Consider the following 26016-nt stretch of genomic DNA (forward strand, 5'->3'; position numbering starts at 1 on the left):
ATTCCTGATGAAGCAGGATGAGAAATCTCCTACAATCTGAGATCAGGTATGGAAAAAACACAACCATATGGGTTTTTTTAAAGGTAGAGCAGTTATTCAGTGGTGGGCCTCTAACTGTCATGGAAGAACTTGTTGAACTTTCTATTATGGTAAGGTAAAGCAGACTCTAAATACTGACAATAAATATAAACCCCTACGCACCCTTCACAGTGCACCTACTCCACATGTACACCTCCAAATGAGATACATACCTTGTAATAACACCTAAGAGTCTAAACCACTGCCAACTGGTTATCTATTTTTGGAAAGATATCAATATTTTCCAAGTGCAAAGCACATGCAGATGGCCAATCATTAGCAGTGATGTAAAAATACCAACATCAATATCAGTGGACTAGTGGTGACAGGGAATGCAGCTGGAAAACAGCACAATGACAGGCTAATTCAGTGCATTTGCAATTTTTTAAGATACAAACATCTCACAATATGCAACTGCAGACATGCTATTAATCCTCCCCCCTCCTACTGGCCTTCAAAATCCAATCCTGATTCAAATCACCTAAAGCATATTAAAAAAGATTCTCATTATAAACATAGCAAACCTCCCCCAAACTCTTGGATTAATTTAAAATTAGATACTCACCTCTCTAACAAATAAATTTTCTGCTTTTTGTTCTGCATCTTCAGGTACAGAAGGATACAGCGTCCTGATTTCCAGTGAAATTGTGTCTATCTGACAATAAACAAAAAAATGTGCAATTTAGTCAAAGCCAAACAGAACAGCAGTTTTGTCTCAGGAAGAGGTTAAGAACCTTGTTATCATGGCTTGCATTTTTCAGTTTGTCATGCAGCCAACACACATGCATATCAACAACTGCAACCCAGCTCCTGCCCACACACACTATTCAATACTATCAGCTAAGGCATTAATTACAAGCAAGAACAGTGTTCAAGGAGATTTCTGGGAATAAAACTGTTCCAAGTATAGTTCCTTCAGTCTCTGAGTTTTCTGATTAAAAAGTCAGGTCTTCCATACATCCTCTCCCAGAAACACATGCCAAATCCAATAGTGATACTTGCTTCCTCCACTTCCCTTCTCCACCTCATGCATTTTTGGTGAGGAATGTGGAGATAGAACTAAAAGCTTTGACTCTTTTGAACGGAGAAGAGAGGAGCAGAGTCACCCCAGGAAGCTGCAAAAGGAGTGTCACAGGACAGCTCAAGGGCTGGAAAGTGAGGAGAACCAGGCAGCAGCTTCTGGGAGGGACATTCCCACCTGTGGGCCCAGGCAGCAGGACAGGGCTGAGCAGGGCCTCCTGGCACTGCCTGCAGCCACTTCCAGCCTCCACAGCCTGCACAAATAAAGCCCTTTTTCTGAAAGCAGCTGCTGGCTGAGCTGTCTTGTCAGGCCCCAGAGCAGGAAACCACAGAGGAAAGTGGATCTCCTGAAGTTCTCCACAAGGAGCCAAGCTTCTGGTTCCCAGCAGGCCAGCAAGAGGCCAGGGCCACCAGCAGTGCCTGTGTGACCCAGGGCTCTGCGCTGGGCTCGGCCAAGGCAGCCACTTCACAGAAGGCTCCCAAGGGGAAGCTTTGGGGTATTTTCAATTAACCTACAGATCCGTCCTACTCATTTTCTCTGCCATAAGAGGAGAAAACAACCAAAATCAATGCCCAGCAGCTCAGATTATGCTCTCAGTTCAGTGGACTAACTCTGTCATTCAAGACAGCGAAGGACTGAAACCCAGAGAAATCTGGCCTCCCAAAACCATTTTCTCTTCCATTACAGAAAGACCCATGATTTCCAGAGGAAGGCATGTGCCATACAACTGGTTTAGTATGAAGAATCACTACACACTAATACCATGAAGCAGCTTGCAGTACCTACTGTGTCCCTGGAGGCTCTCCTCCTTATCCTCACCCTCAGACTAAAAGGTGATGTTTTCTCTCTATAAATTGAAGCACCCAGACTCTACACAACCAGTGTCTGGATATTATTTGACTGCAATTTCCATTAAAGCTAACACAAACCACTCTGATTTCCCCCATCACTTTCCACATGAGTAGTTATGGAAGAAAGACACGTATCAGGCAGAAAGATCATGGGATTCCCCAAACTTTTTCTGTTTCATCCAGAAGGCTCAGGAAACAATATGATTAAACCACAGGTCTCACAAAAAATTATGATGGCCTCAGACACCACGAAGTGAGAAAAAGTCCCATTGTTCTAACAAACTGAGCACAGTTTCCTAAATGTGGGTTCCTGGGCTCTACGCAGCTGTGTTACCAATGGCTGCATGAAGTGATTTACACAATCTATGAGTCTATGAGTAAAAGAGGCAGAAGTAGAGAAGTATGACTTTTCAGGCCATGCTTAGTAATAGATGTCTGAATTCTTGGTTGCTTAGGGACTTCTCAGCAGCACCCACAGACTCTGAAATGCACCTTATTCCCTTCACACATATGTGACATTTTAAGCAGAAACATTTTTTAAGCAGTCATGACAAGACACAATCCCTGAGCACAGCTGGAAAGCCTGGGGTGCCCCTGTGGCCCAAGATGTGGAGCTTTTCCCAGGGCTGAGCTCTGCAGCCACAAAACTCCATCCTCCCATCACACACAGCACTGCTGAGGATCCACAGCTCTTCCCAGACCGAGGCAGAGTGGGAGACCACAGGAGAAGAGATGTAATGCACCCTGTACCTCACACTGACCCTGTCATGATGGTGAATAAGCTTCACAGAGACCTGTTCTGCTTGCCCACAGCAAAACTTGCCTGCTCCATGTATTGCACAGAAAGTAGTTTCCAGTATCTTGTTTTTATAGGTAAAAAATAGAGCGAGTCAATTCTTTTACCTAACACAACACTTCCTGTCAAGTGTTATGAACACACTGAGAGAGCTAATATTTGTCTTAGTGGGGCCATCGTGCCTCCCTCTCCTTACACAGCCTGTTAAAATACTGTAGCTGAACAAGACAGGTTTTCACCCAAGCCCTCTGTTCTTGCCCATGGTACATTTCCCCAGTGTCCTTCCCAACAAGACTGTGCTTGAGAGAAAGAAACACAGCCCTGCAAACCTGAGAAATCAGGTAACACTGGCCTCGTTGCCTTTGTAGACTTTGAGAAAGAATATCACAGGTTTATTTACAAAGAATTGGGACATGGAAAATGTTGCATATTGTCATATTTAAACTTGTGTTAAAAACTACAAAGCACTTCCCTTCTGAGAACTAGTTATGTCGAACCACTTCGCTGCAAAAGCTTGGCCACAAAGGCTCTTCCTGTTCACAGTTGATTACTTCCAAAGTTAAATGCTCTTAAAGGTTGATCAGGCATGGCATTATTCACCAAAACTGCATTGTTCAGAACAGAACGAAATTTCAACAACAGAATATATGCTTCTGAAACAGTCATGCAAAAAATCAGAGGCTTTATCTAGAGAATTCAATATTTATAAATGTGCTGTGAATTCAGCCTATTTTTCTAATGTTTAGGCAATCATGGCAATTGTTTGTTCAAGGCAGAGACAAATTACCCTCTCATTTGTGCACACAAACGGTCCTAATCAAATAATGCAGGTATCAGCCTAAAGCATTCAAGTCTATAATTCTTCTGAATTATTTTTAATTTATTTTATATAAATATCCTATATCTAAGTGCGATTTCTGGCACTACCAGGCTGTCTCATTTGCATAAGCTGTTGGCCCCAGGTGTTGGATGAGTTATAAGGTACAATTTCACTGAGCACCTTCTCTTGCCACATTCACCTTCTACAATGAAACAAAAATTAATACTGCTCCTCTGAAACACTGATTAGGAATTATGTTTTCAGGCAGTGACGACTTCCCAGTGACATGGTGAATTTAGCATTTGAAAATGGAGTTCAAACTCCATTAGCCATTTCAGACATTTTCAGTCTGTATCTATTCTGAACAGCTTTTAGTCTGAAAGCACGTTAGCAGTGGTTAAATCTTGAGAGGGATGCACCAACAACAATGATATTTACTTCCTGCAAAGGCCACCCTTTGCAGAGACCTAACCACACATGGGCTGACATGTTCCTCCCTGGCAATGCTTAAGGTCAGGGCCTCTGAAAGAAAGTTGCTCAGCCCCACTTTCATCCAAGTAAACAGATTTGCTTAATGTTACCAAAACATGCAATGACATAGTCCATCAAAATAAAAAATAAGGCTAAAATGCAACTATGCTGTGTAAATATCACAGTGCAGAGGCTGTTGGGTCCCAGCACAGACCTCACCACCTGTGTGGGGGCAAAGAGAAAGGAAAGCAGGAACAGAGCACGTTTAAAGGGCTGATTTTGCCTCATCACTCCCTGAATCACATCCAGTGTGAGTGGCTATGCTTTGCCCACAGCTTCCTTTGCTGACTGTATTAGCTCTCCCTACTTAAACAGTTAGAATGCCTCCCTAGGAGCCCAGCTACCTCTCCCTGTCCTGCTCCTGCCAGCTCATGCAAACTTGCACGTCAAGGATACCATAACCCCATCAATCATCAGAGTAATGGACTCATTTTCTGCTCCTCTAAGAATGAGCAGATACTCACATGGAAAGTGGGAGCTAAATCATGTGCTATTTGAAATAACTCATGATTTCAGCACTGTAACTCTTCTGAGCTTAGAAAAAACAGTCAGGTCTCCAGGGGTTTTTCCAAGGAGGCTGCAAGGCCAGCACTTCCAGCTGCCCCTATGGCACACACACTCCATGTTAAGGGCATTTCCTTGATGATTCTTGCCCCCTCCCCTTACAGATGCATCTGGTTCTGTTCTGAACTTCTGTATCCAAATGAACAACTTTTGTCCTTGCAAAGCATCTAGAAAGCAGAGGTTTCAAAACCTGAAAAATAGGGAGATTTTGACTTTTGTTCAGAGCTAAAAAAAAAAAAAAAAAAAAAGAAGCCTGGAAACAACCACGCCTGCAGTGATGGCAAGTACAGCAATTTCACAACTCAACCCCTCTAATTCTAAGTCCTCCTCGATGCTTGGAAGGAACAGGGATCCCAGGTGAGCTTTCAGAAGCCCAAAGGGTCAGGAGCACATCAGACTGAACTTAAATAGCTTTTGCACTGTGCAGGCAAGTTTTGCCATCTTACACCTGTCCTAAATTTAGGCAATGAACTATTGTTTCTATTGCAGGTTGAAAACCAGGCATTCAGCCATATTTATACAAGTAATTTTAAAAAGTCTGAGTTCTGCTTTTCAAACAGATTTAGGAAAGTCATACGTGAGAAGGAGAAACAAATTTTCAAGATGCAGAGAGTTTAACATGATTTTATACTATACAAATTTAAGTGACTATTAAATACATTAATCTACCTTTTTAAAACAATTAACTTATATTTACCAACATACTGTTAACATATTTAGCTACTAAACCTCCACACAAGAAAAGCTATTAGCAAAGGAGTGCTGAGCCTGTTGCCACTAAGGAAGAGAAGCAGTGATTTTAAACAAGACTTCAGATCCTGGAGATTTGAAAAGAGACTGCTGGGTGTTCAGTGAATTTCCAAAGGATGGAAGAAAAGACAAAAAAAAAAAAATCTATGAAAGGATACAGCAAATATTTTGTTTGGCTATATGACAGCATTTAGGAGTAGAAGTACATATGTATGACAACAAATCCAGGTAATGCTAAGATGTCAAAAGTTAAAGGAGGGAGTGAGACCAACTTGAAGACAGGTGTAACCCTTCCTTCAGGGCTTCCTTACTGGCAAACACAGAGGAAAAGGGAGAAATAGGAATCCCAGACAGCAGCAATTCCAGTTGTCAAGGAGACTGTGGCCAGGTTTAGTGAACCAAGGTGAAGGAAGTACAGAAACCCAATGATGAGGATGCAAAACTACCAGGATCATCACCAAGCTTTTTATAAGTACAACAGGAAGCCCATCAACTCCCTCTTACTACCACCAAGAAGTACAGTGTAAGCTCTGTACTGATGTACTGCTGCAGAAATATCCACTGGCCATTATTTCACAGCACAGAAACAAAAGGAAAATTTGTTCATGGGATCCAGGACCAGGTGAAAAATGAAGCTGAGCTGACATGCTTTTTCCGAAATGGAAAATGGAGTTTGAGCAGGCAAACGAGTTATAAGGAAGGAACTGCTAGGAAAACAAAAAGTGGAACTGATGTGAATCAATTTTTTATTTTATTTTTTTAAGGGATTATTAAGCATGGTTACAAAAGAAGTGAAATATCTTTTCCCCAACTGGAATATAACCAGAGAAGGCATCTGTAATGTACACAGCTTGTACTCTTCTGTAGAGATGCAGGGGATGGAGGAATACAGCCTACCAGGCTCAGATTGATATAAAGAATTCTCTGCTGCTCCACAGACTTCACATAAGATGTTGGAAATGACCAACAGAAGTCTTGTGAGAATAACAGCATTCTCTTTGAATGCAAGTCAAAAAGAGAAACAAATCTGAGATGAAACAACAGCTACAATAATTCAACCCTACTGACGCATGTGGTGAACATGTCAGATCCAAAAATAGGAAATCATTATTAAAAGCAGAACTTTCTCCTATGTTCACTACTTCAGCCAACTCTTTTAGCTGGGGTTTTGCTTCTGAAGAGACTTTTGCCCATAGGATGTGCTCGCCCACAGGCCCAAAGTTGGGCTGTATCAACACTGAGACACAAAGTCTGCAGCAAGTGTAATCATTAGGAGTTAAACAGAGCCAGCCACCATTTCCTTGGGCATTATCCCATTAAATCCCACTCAGAGCCAGCCTGGGCACCTCCTAATTCAGTCAGATGTGGATCTCTTTCTACTCAAACGCCTGACCCAGACTTTTGTGCTCAGGTAATATTTCAGCAGGAGGGAGCAGGACTATAAATAGATACTCTGCAACAGGAAAACCTGCCTGGGATGAAAACCTGCATAGGCTCTTGCCACTGACACTGACTTAGAACGAAGATAAGAGAGGTTCATTGCAAGGATATGCACCCTACCTACCTCAGCCTTTGTTCTTCAGTGAGTACAGACCACCTCTACCATGCAGGTACCTCTCTCATCTGTCTTAATCTATTTTTTCTTATTGTTTTTTGAATTTAAATAGATTATGCCAGATGGTTGCAAAGTACAACACAGAGGAAACAAAATAGAACTAGCTATGAAAATCCAGCGACTGCTCAAAATAAAATGAAAATAAGGATATGAAAATATGTTTGACAGACAGAGGTCTTCACAAGTAAGACAAGATTCTTCTTTCACTGAGAAGACCCATGGACTTGAGCTCAGTTACTCTAAATCAAAGGGCTCAAGAGCCTTGTGACAGCACACAGTATGTCAACTCAGCTTTGTAATGCTAAGTTTCAATTTCATAAATTGACAAACGTGCAAAATGGATAAAGGAATTAACAACAATGAGGAAATCTTTTCTGTTCAGCTTCTCTCAATCCCATGAGCACATTAACTCAGTTAATGCCACCAAGGAAATCGAGCCATTTAGTAAAACAAAGCAGTCAATTAGATTAAGCTGCCCTCCTAGGACAGTAGCAGTGCCATGAGCTGATGGGAAGGCCCCTCACAGAGCAGTTACAATTGGTCACAAATTGAAATGTCTTTCCATTAGAGAATGCCTGTTCATCAAAACCTAAATGTTATACAAAGATGGGGTGATTTAGCAGAAGTTGCTGTTCAGTGCAGGCAATCTGCCCATATACTTGCCTGGCAGAACACCTCCCCAGCCACCCATCTGAGCACCCCAGCACTGCCACTGGAGAGCTGCCCTGGGCCTCCAGGCTCTCAGTGTCTTTGCAGTTTGCCAAGACAAGCAATGGGGAATGAGGATGAGGTCAGGCAGCTCCGTGCCTGTGGGGTCAGGGATCTCCTCAGTGTTTCGAAGAGAATCTATCTAGTGGCCAAATACATCAAACAGAACAGGATCAGAAGTTACAGATTAAATTAGACTATAGTAGTAGGGAGAGATTCTAGGACTGGCCAAACAAATAATGTGCTGAGCAAACAGACAAGCATACATTATAGAATAACATGTTTAGTGAGTTCCTGAAATGCATCTGGGAAGAAACAGGGCTTCAAGCTTCATCTAAGCCTGAGCAGTAAAGTCATGCATATATAAGTGTCAGAGATAAAAAAACCCAAAACAAGTAAATTTGGTGAGAGGGAAGTATGGCATTGCGCATAATTTAAGAAAATATTAGAGAGCCCTTAGACAACTTCTGGCTCTCCCTCTAGCACTGGAGATTAAATAAGTGAACAGAACAAACCTAAGCAAAGGAGTTAACACATTGTACTTACTGAAAAGTCATCATCAGGGAATAATATCAGATCCTTAAACTGGCTGTCCCCAATGTTTTTTTCGATCTCTGTGATAACAGCTTCATAATCCAAAGGCTCCAAGAGTTTGGGTTTTTCCTGCTGTGGAAAAAAAGAAAAGATCAGGTGATCTCTCTCTACACACAAATTTGCTTTCCTTCCCCTTCATAAGCTGAGATCTGCAGCATTTTTGCTTTTGTACACCAAAGCATGAATAACTTCTCCTTTCATTCCATTCTGCTCAGCTTGTTGCATCTGAGCTCATGCATGAGAGTGAAGTGAGGAAGTTGGGCCACTTGTAACAGCCACTCTCCATCTCAAAACTCCAGAGCAATCTGTCAGCTCATTACACAGACTGAAACCACCATGATAATTCATCTGGAAGTCTCAGGAATTCTCTCTTTCTCTCCATAAATACATCAAGAAAATTGATGAACACAGTTTGAACTGAACATAGGATTTTGAGCTAGTATGTTTCAGAATAAGAAAACCACTTATTTCTTCACTGTCTTACACAATTCACCTTTTGAACTGCTGGCAGCTTGTGAAAGCCATCATATTGTTTTACTTGGTAATAATCCAAGGTTATTCTCCTGGGATAAACTATCTGGCATCCACCTCCATGGCTTCTCTTCTCAGGAAGCAGGACTAGTATCACCACAGCAGTTCCACTATTGCCCGAAACAGCAGTAAAGTAAGAAACCACCACAGGAAAAAGTAAAGTCACATTGTCTTGAAATACAACCCAAACACAGAAAAAGAGAAGCCTGCCTGACATGCTAGAATACATTAAACAAATAGAGAGTCATGTACTAGAGTGAGAACATTTGCTCAATTCGAAGATGTAATCATGAGGAAGAGTGAATGAGAAAGGGCAAGAGAACTGCCAGAAGGGATGGAAAAGAAAGTGATGAAAGAGTAAAAGGACATAGTGGAAAGCAAATGCAGTAACATTTACTCTCTTAGTCTGATTCAAAAGTGGACATTAGATAAGTAATATTTTATCCACTATTCTTTCATTGGGCTATTCAGAATTATATAAAATTTCCCTCTGTCTTCCCTAAATCAAAACTAAGATGTATTGAAAATGAAAGCTTTGATATCTCCATAAAACAAATTTTTTCAATGAGATTGTCCATCATATATGATTTTACCCATCTCATTCATGTATGGTCCATTATACACATAATGATTCAAATGTAATAGTCCCTCTCCCTTTTGACTTTGTCCTGATAGGTCTTGTTTATTCTGTAATCTCAGTCATATCAAGTTTTCTTATGAACATTTTTTCCCTTATATATTGAGTCCAAGACTCCCCTTGGCATCAAATGCATCTATGCAAAGTTTAATTAAGTATCAGTAATACAGCCACACAAATTAAATTAAGACACAGGAATACACATGTTCTTAGAAAGTTCTTCAATTGCTGAACAGCTGATGCAAGAATCACAAAATAACTCAGGACCTCTGCAGGTCATCTACTCCAAATCCCTGCTTAAAGCATTAAAGCTCCACCAAAATCTGGCAAGGCAATTAAAACAGTTAGAACTCCTTCAGCAGTTCAATCTATTACCTCTCTTGAACTATTAACTCTCACACTCCCATTTGCACACTTAAGAGTAATACACTTCTAAAAATCCTTACTGCTTAGCATTCACAAGCCACAAGCACTATCTGCTGACACTGAGACATTGAAGGATTGTAAAGACAGGTAAGACCAGCAAATAACAGTAACAAATTGTAAAAAACACATTCATGACTGATTTAGATTCTGTGACAGGACTGGATTCTGGTTTTGTGATGTCCAGTTAAGAAAGAGCCCTGCTATGACATAAGACTTCATATGAACCCAACCACATCACTTTAAGCTGTCTCAAGCCAGTACTTAGCCTGGGCTGTCCCAGTTGACATACAATGATCCAGTCCTGCTCAAGGAGCTCCTGGGCTCAGTACCAGCCAAACTCCTTAGTGAGGTCTCTCTCTGTCTTTTGCTGACAGTGGCTCCCCACAGGAACTTAACAGGGTCACTTGGCCATGTCACCAAACACAGCCTGCTCTCATTCCCTTCCAAACTGTGTTAAGCCACTGCTGGATCTTTGACAGGAGTTTCAGACTTTCTATCATTAAACCTGTCATTGCATCTATTTATTAAATATTGCTTTATAAATATACATATACATTATACATAAGTTATGGAGTTAAAACCACAAAGAGAAAACACCAGTGCACACTGAGTGTACCATCTATGCTGTACCACTCATTTTGGTAATGGTACCTAAGCCTGAACAAAGTTCACTCAGCTCATGTTCAGCAGAAAGCAAACTTGTAGTAGTGCAACTGTTACCTTCATCAGGAAACCTTATAGCAACCATTTACCAGAAAACTCAAAGTAAAATGGAAAGAAATACATGCAATGATATTTATGAGGTACCTGTGCTTCAAACAGGCATTTTTCCTGTATAATGGTTTCACTAAAATATTAACATTTCCTGCAGAAAATTTGACACTGACACTGACAACCCTCCCTTCCCAGAGCTGGTACTGTCAGGCTAATGATTCTGGAACAATCTCAACTCTTAGTAAGACAGATATGCCACTGAAATCATAAAATGTTCACTCTCCTAAACAAGACATATGTCAACACAATCTTAATCTTGGTCAGATGCTCCTTGGAAACATCATGAATGTCAATTTTCAAAATTTCCTAAGAAAATATTAAGCAAACAAATGACATAAGTAGTCCCCTTCCTACCGAAGTAGGCTAAGAAAGAGCTGGGAAACCCCAGAAATCTTGGGACTTCTCTTGAAATATGAGGAAACCCCATAAAAATGTGTAGCATTTGCAGGTTTTCTGTGCCTGTGAAAACTACCCTTTTTGCTGGGGCTGGCAGAAGGAAGAGGTATTCCTTCTTCCCCCTGGAAATCCCAGTAAGGTTGGGGTGGATGCAGCTACATCCCCTTCAAACTGAATATTCTGCAGATGTTGGGGTGCAAATGGAGGCAGGATAAGCCATGTCATATTGCCCTCTCTTTGCTCTTCAGAAACCAGCAATGCTCAGAAAGCCACTGCTGAAACTGTTCAAACACTCCAGGGGAAAACTTCTCCTTGGCAGCTACAAGGTCATTTACATGAGACAAAAATACAGCTCGAGAAAACCCCGAAGCAGAGGAACACAGCAAGTGTATGAACATCACTGTTCCCACAGCACTAATTCTCCTGCTCTCAGTGCTGCAAATGGCATGATCTGATGGAAGCATTTTAACAGATGTTAACAGAGAAGTCTTTGGAGAAACATTACACATCTGAAATAAATGCAAGTAGATATGACATTATCAAACCTACTGCAAAACTTTTCAGTGAAGCACTTCAGTATTTATGATGATGTTTTTCTACTGATGCAATAAAAATTATATTCTTCTTTCCATGTCAGTACAGCAAAATCCTGTGTAAAATGCAATACTGTATTATGCCAGCTCCCATAAATCAGAGATGCAAGTAATAGCCCATCCTTGTCAATACACTGGCTGCAGAGATAATTTAGTCCATTCCCTGCCAGCATCAAGCATGATAGTATAATAAATGTGATGCCTCTCCTCATCAATTCTGCATGTTCTTACAGACCATAAGACTCTTCTCTGTGGATGCTGACTCCATCCTTTGCAGAGTCAGTACTTTGGACTTGGCAGGGCTCAGCAGTGCAACTCTTGTGTTGCAGTCATGATGGCAAGTGGCAGCTGGTTAGTTAGCAGCTTATCTCTGCTGGTGTGGGGTGGCTGCTCTGCTTTCTCCCAAGCAGACAGAAGCAATGATGTTGGGATTAGCAAATTTCTCCCTGCAAGCACTAGCAGAGATCTGTAAATGAGTTGGGCTGATTTAAAGCTAATTTAATAACCACAGCGCTGCCTCTTCTCAATTTAACTTGTCTGTTCTTTTTGGAAAGAGGCCAACCTGGCAATCTGTGCCAAAATCAAATTCTGCTGGCTTGGATTTCATAATGCTTTTTATATTCTCCATCTCAAGTGAGTAATGAATTTAGTTGTGCTGAAATGGCTGTGAATACATCTAGTAAAAAAGCCATCTCTGACTCCTCACCTGCTACAACATTCTCAGCAGTACCATTTACTTCAAACCCTGGCAGTGTAGTGTAGCTTTGTGTGTTGTTGAGCCAGCTTTTCCACACTCTTTTGGAACACTGGAGAGATGTTAAATCAGAGCCAACACCATAGGAGGACAATGTAGTTTCACAGAGGTGAAACTGGCCAGATTCCACCAGTGATATATGGCTTCATTGCCACCATCTTCTAGACTAGGTAAAAAAGGATTACATTTCCCAGGAGTAATTACCAAAAATATCCACATAAATGATATTACAGAATCAAATATGGGACTAGACTTGCCTCCAGATGCACAGACATTGTGCACTAATGCTAGTACCTATCTTTTCTTCATAATTACATCTCCTCCTCCTAAAGCTGCATTTCTGTGAACGGTCCCTGAAGGAGGAAATGATGTAGCAGAGTCCAATAGTCTCTGAACAGTCATCCCAAGAACTTCCCCTTTCTAAAAATAAGCTAGACTAACTGCTATGATTTTCTAATGCTTTAATGTCATATTATTCTGACACCAAATCTTCAATATCTAAAATTTACTGAATTTAATAGAGGTGTTTAAATTAATTTCTTCTCTTCCACACACCATGAAGGAAAAATTAAGGAAACAGACAAACAGAAAGAAGTTAAGTTGATGGACTTCAGTTACCTGGACTTCAGTTATATCCTGTCTCTGGGACAGAAGGATACATGTTCATAAAGAGAGTCAAAACTATTGTGATGGCCAGATTAGTTAAGATCAAGAAAGACTCGGATTTTATATTTCATCCAAGCTATGGCTTGTCAAAAAGTTTGTTATACATCTGAAATACCAAAATGAGCACTTCGAAAGGGCCACTTACTAAAACAACAGCATCACCTTCCTTCATTTTTTTTACACTTCTTAATGATATTATGAACCAAACCAAATGCCACCAAAATTCAAAACAGCAAATTAAACTGCTTTCTAGGATGACACCAATGTGAAGTGCTTCTCACACTCCTTTGTTCTGCTTTTCCTTTCACCAGTTAAATACTGTGTCTCTGACATAAGACATGTCTTTCTATGTTTTCATATGGTTAATACATGTAGCTAATTATATTCTACCAGGGCAGGCCAACTTCAATTGAATAATTCTTTTCCAAGCCTGTCCAAACTGAAGCTAAAGACTAAAGGACTTCCATGACTTTTGGAGAAAATGTAGCATAAAGGCTGAGTTTAAGCCTGTCTCAGATAAGCCAGAGATCCAGCATGCCCAGCAGTTCTGAGATGTGCTACCTGCAGCTGCCTGAACACTCAAGGAGCTGAAGCTGAGGCTATAAAACAATTTAGGTTTCACAGAGTCACCAAGACTTTTGCATTTCTGTAGGACCAACATCTGTCTCTATTCCCAGGGCAGCAGAGAAGTTTGGTGCCTGGGGTGAATTCCATGGGAAGGATATCTCCATTGGCTGCACCTTTTCCCCCAGCAGATGATGGGGGAGCTGCCCAAGACCCCGTGTACTCCTGGCAGGGAGTCCCACAGCACTCCACACTTGTACCCAGGGAGCACAGACAGCACAGCCACTCTGGGATGAAGGTGTCCCCAACACCCTCAAGCAGCTGAGCTGGGAGTGACAGGAATCACCACTCAAAATGCTTCATCCCACAGGCCTGCCCTCCCTCTGCTTCCAACACACTCTGCATCGTGTTATAGATTTCCTTTAAGGAAAATAACTATTGCATTTCAAGTACAGGGCAGGCAATTCAAGGTCTGCAAAAAGTATCTGGGGTATGGATTGGGAAGCACAGCCAGAACCAGCAGGCTGACTGTCTCTCCTTTTGATTCAGATCTCCTCTTTATGACTGCTTGGCCTGTTCTGCATCTATTTACAGTCAACCAACTCTCTGGCTACATTACAAAGGCTTCATTTGGCTCAGTATGTGATTCATAGTCAACAAATTTATTAAAATTAGTGGTACAAAGAAAATTTTCTTTGACACACCCCCTCCCACCTTAAAATATATTCACTTGTCAGGTCCAAAATGTTTAATTTGTCATGACTTTCAGTAAACCTTGAAGAACTGCACTTGGAAGGAATCCAATCAGGGCTGCACAGCACAACTAATATACTCTTCAGTGTCAGCACTGAAGCCAACGTGCCAATAAATTTCATTAAGGGGATTGCCAGTTCCCACACGACTCTGCTACAGAGAAAATCACAAAGAATTACGAAGAATCCAACCCCCAGTTCCTAGTGATTCAGAACTTACTTGCCAAAATGCTATTGTATCCATCAGCTCAAGCAGAGCAAAAGAAAGGAAACCTGTTGAAGACCCTTCTGGGAATAACAAAAGGGAAAAGTAATCTTCATTCTTTAAAGTCTCTTTATTCAAAGAAAATTCTGATTGATACCAATAAGTGACCTGCTTGACTAAATGAGACTTACTTTGTACAAATACAGTTGGGATAGAACGAATCCTAATTGCTCACACCACCACTGTTTTGTGGATCACAATCTATGTAAGCCTACTTTGTATTATGTTTCAGCTTTAAAAATTACTGTAAGAGAATTCAGCATGTCCTGAAAAATAGAAACACCTCTCATGTGGATGAGCTAACTCAAACCTTTCATGTCAACTGATGATCATAAAGCCTTCAGTGGCACAGGGAGCTGCTCCAGCACGGCGACCGACGAGCGGCCAGGGGTAAGGCTGCTCAAACCACAGAGATCTGTTCTCAGGCAACTGGGCGTCACCCACTCCTTCTAACACCTCTTGTTTCTCAAGACAGAATTTATCATTCCTTTCATTATGAATTTTGAAAGCTCCAGCCCCCACAAAACTACCTCCCTCATGGTTAAAGCGTGGAAGCCACACAGGACTGTTGGTTAGACAAGGGTTAGGGAGAGGAGATGCTCTGTGCTGTGTTCCACTTCATCACATGCATTTCCTGAATTCTGTTTCCCAACCATGGCTGTGCACCTGGCAGTGCAGCCTTGTGCAGTGCCTTCCCACTCTGGTATGGCACTGCATGGCCATGCCCATCTTCATGGACTAACACTTTTAGACACTTGATAAAATTATCAGTACAATCTGCAAAAAACATTCAGGGTAACAAGGCAACAACTTACTCATTCTCTGTGCTCATGCAGTATCTTGAAACTATTCTTAGGAAGGAGATTAAAAAATTCAATTTAATCATAAAAATACTAAAATCAGCCACTGACAAGAAAGTGCTAAGTTTTAAATTTGAATTTAACTGGTTAGCTTTTCAAAATGTCAAGAATAACAGCTTCTAAATAGTGAGGACTTCTGAAGCCTAGACTAAATATTTGCCCATAGGTCACCTCAGGGGAAAAACAAGAAAGTTTTGTAAAGCATCGTAAGTTGTTTTTTTTTATAATTTACATAGATAGATCACTAACCTAGCAACCTTCAGCCACTTTCTCTCCCCTTACCTGACCTAAACCTGAAACAAAAAGTGCAGTTTTAGCAACAAAAGGCTTTCTTTGAATCTACCACACAGAATCTATTCATGAAGAAAGCAAGCTAAAGCCAAAGACGCAATTTGCTCCTCTTCATGCAGACATGTGAAGAGACAGGTAGGATGTGGTGGAAGGGGACTGGGCAGAAGGGATGGGACTGTGGGGGAGCAGAGAGGAGCTGCCAATACAGCTGGAGTGTTCTGCTCAGGCATTTGCCTCCTCAGTGATTACTTCAGTCCAGAGAAGCAAAAGGACTTCTGCTTGTCCTGTGCACCACCAAGGGGATGCTGAAGTGAGTCTAGTTCAGCTGCTCTGGAAATATGCTTTACCTCATGTCTGCTTCTTCTAGCACATCTCAGGTGGGCAGAGCCATGACCCCAAGCAGAAACATTAACAAAACCAGCCTGAAAGCTGCTTGCAGTGGATCTGACCAAAGCTTGTCAGCTTCCAGTATAAAGTTTATGTAAACAGCACTTCTGAGTCTATCAGTGCACACACACACACACACACACACACACACACAGGTATAACTTCACATGGACAGTCTTTGCAGGCTCAGGAAAATCTAATTTAAACAAAAGATACTCCCAATTTTTGCCCTTCTAGCAGAGGTAGAAGCCCAGCTCTGATACCTGTAGTATTTACACAGCAGTAATAGAAGTGGCTAGAGCAACAGGTAAACTGGATGAATTAGGGAGACAGAGAGATCTACCCATGGTTATTTGTGTACAGGTTCAGGGGAAGTACAAAAAGAAGGATGTGCCAGGAATTCCTACCCACCGACCCCTCCACCAGGTTCATCCAGCACAAACCTGCTGCTAAAATGGGGTAGATTTTACATAACACCATGCACAGCACAGGATTGTCTTTAAAACAGTTTCATTTACTTTGAAACTTAAGATTTCTTTTTAGCAGACTTTGGTTTTAGAGTACAGTTTGTCTTTCAAGGACTCAAGAGAAAGCTCTGATCTCTGTTCATTAGATCACACTCTGATGCTAAAGACTGATCACTACTGTATGTCTGATGAAGCTGCAACACAGTGCAAAGGCAAACACTCATTGCTTATTTTCTATTAAAACCTAAAATTTAAATGTATGAAGACCTAGACATGTTGACTGAGCAAACAACTGTTTTGAAAAGGGCTCAAGCACTTCAGAAGCAAAAAACAACTAATAAAAATGTTTGCATTAGCTCTAAATAAACTTTTCAAAGACATCATTTAACTTCTAGAGTACTTAGTAATAAGTCACTGTCCCATGGGGCAAATCTCATGTATGGTGTTCTGTTTCATTTTACTCAGTGAATAACCCTCTTTCTCTACCTGCACTTTGGTTACTTATTTCTTCACAAGTAATAGGTATTTCTTATACTACATATCTGAGTAAATGATTTTAAGTATTTCCACAGAGGCTTTATCTGTAAAATTAACATCATCTGTACGTGACCACTACAAACCCAGCTCTCACAATGATGTTAAACTTGTAATTGTTTCCTTGACATCAACTCCCCTCCCAGTCAATTATCTGGCTATCAATGCATTTACACACACAGGATGTAAATGAGAGCAAAATCTGGTCAACTACATTGAGCTCAACCATCAACCTACTATCAATTAAAGCTAATCAGTCTTACAAAAAAAAAGGAGCTTCCAGCAAATGATGCAAGTCCATCCACAGAAAACACAGGTCTAAGAATAGTACATGAAGAAATGCACTCTTTGAGCAAGGTCCCCATACACAAAAGCCTTTACAGCTGCAGTGGGAGCTGACATCACTTTGAAATCTGTGTGGAGGTGCAGAGGGCTGATGCATGAAGGAGAGATTGGCTGCTGGTTGATAGCAAAAAGTGCCCGTAGGCCAAAGATTTAACATGCTCCAATTATGAAATATTGGGCAGAAAGACACAGATTGCAAGGCACAAAAGTAAAGCCAAGTGCGCCCGCATTTCCTAAGGGCTAAACAAACTACTGAGGAATACATCTACAGAATAATATGACACAGTGACCCCATCTTATGTTTGAAAAGAACAGAAATCAGCACAGATTCCCCTGCAAAGCAGAGCTATGCTGCTGACATACAGCCACCATCCACGTCAGGGGAAGTGCAGCGTGACCCACAAGCCTCTGATGAAGCAGGCTTGTTTCCTATTTCCAGTTACAGACACAGGGTTACAAGTGCTCTATGCTTTAGGTCTAACTACAATGCATTGTTGATATTTCTATTTGGCACCACTAAATTGAATGCTCAGTTTCTGTTATCTGAGGATATACGCAAAGGGGAACAAATATATTTCTCTAATGAGCACTAATAAAGTACAGCCAGGATTTGTGCAATAATGACAGAAATCCCTCCTCACCAGGATTTAAGAGGATAAGTCAAGTAAGCAGTGCCTACCTCCTACCAAAGCCTTGTGAGCTGCCAGGGTTAGATGCTTTCAGCAGCACCAGCAGCTGAAAGCAGCTGATTCCTGGGACCCTTGACCATGAAGCTCAAACGTCATCTTTGACTGCAGGCCAATAGCTCAGGGCAGCAGAAACTACTGTAGTAGTAAAGTAGCCTTGTCAAAAAGATCCACTTCCATGTAAAGTACCTATCCAAAAAGACAGCTAGTCACAAGCAAAACCCAAACACTACTAGGTGAACCACAAACATCTTAATTGGTCACCAAGTGTTACAACTGCAAAGTTCTTTTCCTTCCCATTTGAAAAAGTTAATGAGAATACTCTTCTTGGTTGTATTGTCACTGATTCTGTTACACTGAACACACTGAAAAGCTTCAAAAGAGCCCTCTGCATGCACATCCAAACAGAGTAATTGGATGAACAAAACTATGGAAGAAAATCAAACACCTCTTGCTTGAGGAAAAGGATTCATTGTCTCTTCTTGGGGAAACCATTAAATGTTTTGTGACCTAAAGCAGAATTTCAAGTGAAGAGAATACACTGAAAAACAGTACTTGCCTAATACTCCTCAACAGCTGGCTCTAAGTGTTTTACTTCTTGCTGCCTGCAGTTTCAATTTCAGTCAGGTAAGTTTAGGTACAACGCAGTTAATGTGAGTTTCCCAGTGCCCCATAGAGCACTTTCAGGAGGCTCAGTTCTGTCCTGTCCCAAAGCTGCTGTGTAGTCCATAGGGCAGAACCTCGCCCTAGCTTTTCTCCAAAAGTTCTGGAGCTTTCTCCAGTGGCTCCCTGCACTGTCTTCCTCCTCTTCTTGGCCTTGAGAAGTGCCCACCACAGATCACAAATTCTGAAATAGCACAGAGGAACTTTCCACCCCAGAAGCAGTATTATGCATTTTCATGGAATTTCCAGGCACCTGCTATAGGTGCCAGAGAGACAATCAAACATTGGCGCTCCCAGTACGTTTCTGATCAGCAATGTGAGGCTACAAAAGTTCCCCTAATGTGCCTGAGTTCTGTAAACTCCTGAACTCCCTGTGCTTCAGTCCCATTCTCCAGTGCTCAGTCCCTAATCACAGACTGAATGAGGCTCAGTGAATCCTACATATGCAACGAGCAAGAAATCCTACTCTGCCCAAAGTGTACTCCTGAGAGTGACCTGCAATTTCTTAGCCATTTCTCAGAAGAGGTGGAAGAAGGGTGCATACTCACACAGCTTAATCTGTGAATTTCTCCTTGATTCACTCTCCTAATGGTCTTTCTCTTCCTCCGCAGTTCACTGGGCTCCCTTCTGAATCTCCCACGAAAGCTCATTGTATCCGCAGGAATTAAGCAGCCAACAAATATCTGTTTAAAAACTGTGCTCCTTTAACCTCCTTCCTTCAGCAGCTTCAGCACAACTGGAAGCTGCATATGCTGTTCAAGGGGGAAGTAGGTCTAAAAGTTACACGCTGTATCCACAGTAACTGAACAGAAAGAAGAAGAAAACCAGCAATAACTCATTTCTTCCTGTGAACAACATTCTGCTATTAAGGCAAGAGCGTCTCATTAAACCATAAATACATCCAGTCCCCACCTCTAATGCAAATTTGAAATAGGAAGTTGTAGAAAAAAACGCTGCAAGTGAACATCTTTGTTTCAAACACCATTACATCCTTTCTCCTCATCACCCTCCCTGATTCGAAAGCCAAAACAGCTGCGGTCTCACTCGTGTGGGTGTGTGTGTGTCTGCAGGATAAAAAAAGTCATTCACAGAACAGCCATCTCCTACAGAGCCCCTTGGTAGCCAGCTTGGACCACAGAGTGACAGGTTTGTGCTGCCAGGGCCCAGGGCCATCTCTGCTTTTGGACCAAGGTAGCAGTTCCCCTTTTGAAGCGGCGCGAAACGCCAATAAGAGGAAGAATACGGCAAATTCTTAAATTTGCAGACAGTTACAAAAAGGGGAAAACAGAGAAATTCATAATGTCCAAAATACATTTTTGGCTTGTAAAAAACAGGTTTTAGAAATGCTTGTAAGCTGCCAGCTAAGAACCTGCTTGCTTCACACCTTGCTCCCACCTCAGGAGAAATAAAGCTGCCAGACTGAGCCTGCACCCCAAATTCCCCACACATGGGAAATGCCAGCAGCTCCCTCTGCCCACCACCCCACACAGGGGCAAGCCCAGCAGCACCTTGACAGCTTAGAAGCCCTCACTCAGTGCCTCAGAACTGCAGAGGCAACAGGAGCAGTGACAGAGCCAGTCAAATTATTAATTAAGGTAGGAGACTCACCCAGTGCTCAGCTGTCTGAAGGCTGGCAGGGCACAAAGGTCTTTTAAAACTGAACAAACCCCCTCAGTGCCCACACGTGTGCAGCCACACACACAGATCCCTTTTCTTCTTTGTTCCAGCTGAGGATTCATCCTGCTGCTGCAGCAGCAATACTGCACTCCCCTATGCACACAGCCCTTATGAGGCACGCATTAAGTTTTTATTTTTATATATCTGAATATCTGTGTGTATAGCTAGGACAAAGGGATAGTTTTTCTGCTTCCTCATTCTGTATTTCATTTGCCAACTGAACAATAAAAGCATCATTCTCACAACTTGGTTGAATTAATTAATTACTCTGTTTGAGATCTGCAAGTTTATGCTGAATGTCTTTGTTTTTTTCTTTCCAACAAATAATTCTGAGTTCTACAAACTCTGTGAACTCTATCACACATTTCTCAAGATCAGTAACATTTGATCCAAAGTAACAAACCTCTGCAAGAGTTCCAAGGATTGTTCCATATGCTAGGTTTCCATTCCAGGAGATCAGAGACACTGAGCCCATGTCTGACCTGAACACTACAAAACCACATCTGTCTGATCAGCTGCCTTCCTCTTCCGAAGTTAAAACATAGTGCTACTCTTGAATTAACCCCCCATCTCATCATTATCTTTGTTGTTCAGCTTTGCCTTTGAGATCACCTCCTTTAAACTGAGCACTACCAGCCTGCTGTGTGATGCCCTAAAACAGATTTCACTCCACTCCTACTTAGTAGTGAAAGGCATCTGTCTGGCACTAGGAAGCAAAAAAGACAACAGAAACCCTTTGCCAAGGTATGCAGACATTTTAAGTGGCTACCAATATAGAAGCACAGCATGAACCAAGCTGGAATCACCCTTGTTTTCTCTCAATCCACCACGCTATCTCTCCCTGGTGCCTCTCATGTAGCACAGGGAACGGGCTGCCGAGACCAGAGGTCCCTGCCAGAAGTTGAATTTAATGCTGGAATCATCAGCTCTGCTGGCTTAACTTTGGGCAGGTATCAGCTCCTCTCAGAGGCTCCTTTGCTTATCCACTCCTTAACTCATCACACAGAACAAGCAGAGTTCCATCCTTTCTCTCGCTGGGAAGGCTCTCCTCAGCTTCCTGCCTCCCACAGCACAGAGGAGCCTCTCCAGGGTGCCCTTTCCACTGAGATAAGGGTCACTAGCACTTCCTGAAACTTTAATGAACTTCTATTACTCCAAAATAATACAAAAGATGAACTTAGGTTCAAGTTTCCAGCTGGTCCTCATCCAGCTTACTCCACTGAGTGTCTTTTGTCCAGATTTTCATTCCTAATATTAATTCTTATTTATTGCCATATCTCTGGCAGATAGGTTTTCAGGAACAAAACTAAAATCACTGTATTTTCTCAACACCAAGGCATTAAAAGACTGAAGCACTGAAATAACAAATAAGCCACAGCATTCACAGAGAGATATGAACCAAAATAATAGTAAACAACTGCAAATAAAGACTCCACTTTCTTAGAAATGTTTTGGATGCAAATCCCTCTTGTAATGGGGAATAACAAAACCATTCAAATGTCTAATAATGCTTTGTCCTGAAGCAAAGTACAAAGCAAACTTCATTAGCATCAGTATGACTGCAAAATATTTCCTAATTTTTTCTCAAGACTTCTCTTGAGTTAAAGATGCCAGATAATTTAAGATAACTAGAAAATTGGTTATTTTATATTAATATGAATAAACCTCCTGTGATGCTTTCAAATTCAGAACTATAATGTATAAGGTGAGAAGTATTATCCATATCTCAGTGTACTTCAAAGGAGAGAGGTATTAGGCCCCAGGAAAACCACAAGCCTTGGTTTACATTTGTGAACTGCTGTACCCAATACACAGAGTCAAAATAAGGATGCTGAAGCCCTTCAAAAAACAATCCATTATGTAAAGTAGTCAATTAAGTGTTTAATTGCCTTCTGCTTTGCTTTGTGTGACATGTTCATCTGCTCCCAGCACTTTTCAGAAATGTATGAATATCTGGATAGGAAGAATAATGATATTTGATATCTCTGCTCCAGTTAAGGAAAAACTGTGCATTCTTTTTGCTGCACAACCAGTTGCATTTAATTTTCCAACAGGGGTCACAAGTTTTTTAGTAACTTTTAATTCCCTTTTCCTCCATTTCTTCTGGAGTTTCTCATTTCCCTTTTAGATCTGTTCATTGTCACACTTCATTTACTTCAGTTTGAATTGTGATATACAGCAGTATCTAAAAAAATACCACTGAACAAAACTAATTCACTGCTACAGTACATCATGTGATCATTGGAAAATGCATTTTGATAGAACTTTGCTAGGAGCCATTGAAAGATACAAAAATTCAGTTCCTAAAGTGTGTATCTTCAACTAATATAAAAGACATCCCAAAACAGGCTGAATATTTGGGCTGCTGTGTAGCAAATAATCAATTCAGCATACTGTCCTTCTAAAATAATACAGTTTACCAGCTCCAACCAAGAAGGATCAAGGACTGATACTTTTGTTTGTCACGCTGGCATTTTTTTCCACCCAGATTCAGAGAAGAAAAAAAAAAATCTCATGCAAACATCAAATTCATAGCAAATTTCAGGGAATGAATGCTTCCCTTCAGCTCAGGACTTCTGTCTGGGAGCAATGCTGACCTGAAAAAAATGAGTGCAAGTCAAAAATACAATCTTGACTTATGCCAGTGAATATACAAATAATTGCATAATCCTGACTCAGACCTTTTGTTTAACAGATTTGAGAAAAAGTTTAATTAATAAGAAAACTCCTTTTTCTAGAACAAGCTGCATCAGCTGCATATTGCCTATGCTAAGGTTAAATTCTGAAATAAAACACAAGTTTTCATAAAAAAAATCTTGTTTCATTTATAAACTAAGACCCCTGTGATGACAGTGGCACTGCCATTCAGAAAGTCTGTGCAGCCTAGACCAGAACTGAGAGATCTTCTGACACACTTAATATTTCTCAGCTTGGCAGAGGGCAGATAAAGACCTCCCTTGAATGGCTTGTGGCACTTCTAACACTTCAGAGTTCCTGGTAGAACCACTACAGTGAAGCTGGAGAAGAAAAACCTGCCCAACACCCAGCCCCTGGGCTAGAACCAGAAAAATATCCTAGAACCAGAAAAAAACAGAAAAAATGCACTCTGACCATGGTTACAGGTTGGCACATGGGGGACAGGCAGCTATTAGCTCAGGTACTGGGGAGAAGAAGAAAATCATGGCTCCTCGAGAGGGTCACAAAGAACTCTTTGCATTTTTCTTTTTAAATTTTAATATTTTCACATCATTTTCTTCAAGATTTGGAGATGTAGCTGGTGCACTCATCCTCTGAGGCCAATAAAGAGGAGATTTACACTGTTAATATCCCACAGCATCCAGGCAGTGCAGCTCTTCATGCCCTCAGTGTTAATCTCCCAGCAAGTCCCCCACCACGGTCTGTGACACCCTGCACAGGGCAGTGCTGCCAGAAGCCAGTTTTGTGTTTGGACAAAGCCAGCAGGATCAGATCTTACACACTGTCCTTTCTGTGGTCAGAATGCTCCCTAGGACAGTGATTGCACTGAGTGGCCACACACTGGATGTGTTTTTTTCAGATATGACTGTCAAAGATCTCCCAATGGGACTGTGAGACTAAAGCTGAGGTGACAGGGACTGGTCACCACACGTTCATCTCACCTGCATTGTCCAGGCATCAGGAAGAGAGGCTGCTCTGGAGAGGTTTGTGGCTGCACCTGAAAGCTGCACTTCCCAAAAGCTTCATGCTGGACAGGTAAAGCAGATCACTGCACTGGGGCCAGGGACAGATAGGTGCTTTTTACTAGCACCTAACAAAGACAATAGAAAGCACTAGTGACCTCCATCCCAATCCCTTTGTCAAAGACTGAACATTCTCTCCTCTCCTCCTCCCCTCATCAAAAAAACTCCCAAATCGAACCAAGAGGTCATATTTTTTAATTAAATAATTGGATTAAATGATCGCTATTGATCCATGAATGTTTGAACACGTCCTAAAAAAATAAAAAAGGAAAAATATGAAACCTAAACAATGTAAACAGAGAAGTAAAACAACTGAGTTAGAAAAATTACATCTAAAGCAACCTTTTGCAAAGCCATTCTGATATTGAATCAACTGAAATCGAATGACATGGTTTTTTTAGAGAAATATGACTCCACCTATGGCCTAACAGCCTAAGCTGATACATCAAGCTTTGCACACAAACACTCCACAAGGCCCTTAGAGCAGCTGCTGCTTGCATTTTGCACACACATCTGTACAGCTCGCTCTGAGCAGGCCAAGGGCTGGGAATCCATCACAGTTAAAATGACATCAGCACACAAGGTGAGCTCTCCAAGGCAGGGGACGGTGCCCCTGCATAAATATCCATGACAAGCAGCCCTTCTATCTGTCAGAGCTCTGCTAACAGATCTTTCCAGATAGCACTCCCTGATGTCAGAGACTGCCTGTGTCAATCCATCTCTGTCCTTCCCAGGCAGATCAGTGTGCTGATCTCAGCAATTCCTCCCTCTGTGCCTTCAGCTTCTCCCTGTGCCCCAGCCACCAGTGCACTCACACAGAACACGTATGGGAGAGGCTGCTGTGTCACTTTACCCTGTGTGCAAGGCTGGAACAGCCCCTCCAGCTGAACTGCTGGTGACAGGAGCCATCCACAGGTTATCCATGCCAGTCTGTGACATGCCAGAGAATTCACCCATGGCCAGAGGGGTCCCTGACAGGGTTGAGAAGGCCTTGGGAGAGCAATTTAGCAGCTCCCAGCCTGACCACCCATACAGCACCTGATGGCCATTTCATCACCTCAACACGCCCAAGTAAACACAGTAATGGTAATATCCACACCCCAAAAGGCACTTGCTACCCCCCTTTACTGAGTTTACAGCTCCTAAAGAACATCCTGCTGTCCTGTTTGGGAAGCAGGCTTGGCTGAGCCAGAGGCAGTCCCTCCCTGTCCACAGGCTGAGAATGCTGCTCCCCCTGCACACACCATCCTGCTCTCAATTTGCCACCACAATGTTTCTGTCAGCTCACCCCACAAGAACACTGATGGAACATCAGTGGATGGATCATTTCAGCAGCTTTCCAAGTTGGAATCCCACCTGGCACAAATATAATCCATTCCTTTGCCACAAGGCTGAAGGAAAATGAAAAGGGCCTCAGAGGACCCAACGATGGTCTCATTTACAGACACCATCACCTCAGCTCTCCCAGCCCAGCAGCCCCCTGGGCACAGAGCCTGGGGGAGCCCAGGGAGCAGGGCATGGCTTCTGTGTCCTGCTGCTGCCAGCTGGTCCCTGGGCCAGTGCCAGGGCCAGGGCCAGTGCCAGAGCCAGTGCCAGAGCCAGTGCCAGAGCCAGTGCCAGAGCCAGTGCCTGTGCCAGTGCCAGTGCCTGTGCCTGTGCCTGTGCCAGTGCCAGTGCCTGTGCCAGTGCCAGAGCCAGAGC

At 42.0% G+C, this 26016-nt stretch overlaps 1 protein-coding gene across 15 annotated transcripts in view; it reads right to left on the minus strand.

The window, feature by feature from the left end:
* Window positions 1–26016, minus strand: part of DOCK10 (dedicator of cytokinesis 10) — a 141229-nt gene that overhangs the window by 80946 nt on the left and 34267 nt on the right. For 10 of the 15 annotated variants that reach the window (XM_019007826.2, XM_033516580.1, XM_033516577.1 and 7 more), the window contains exons 2-3: window positions 8281–8400; window positions 644–733 (exon numbers count right to left, since the gene is read on the minus strand). In XM_019007826.2, coding sequence (XP_018863371.1) covers window positions 644–733; window positions 8281–8400 — 210 coding nt within the window. Of the gene's footprint in view, window positions 1–643; window positions 734–8280; window positions 8401–19467; window positions 19756–26016 lie in introns of those variants that run through there. The other 5 variants (XM_019007827.2, XM_019007825.2, XM_019007833.2 and 2 more) reach the window with 5 other exon arrangements.

This window comes from Parus major, chromosome 9 (assembly GCF_001522545.3).
Source record: "Parus major isolate Abel chromosome 9, Parus_major1.1, whole genome shotgun sequence".
Classification (NCBI taxonomy): domain Eukaryota; kingdom Metazoa; phylum Chordata; class Aves; order Passeriformes; family Paridae; genus Parus; species Parus major.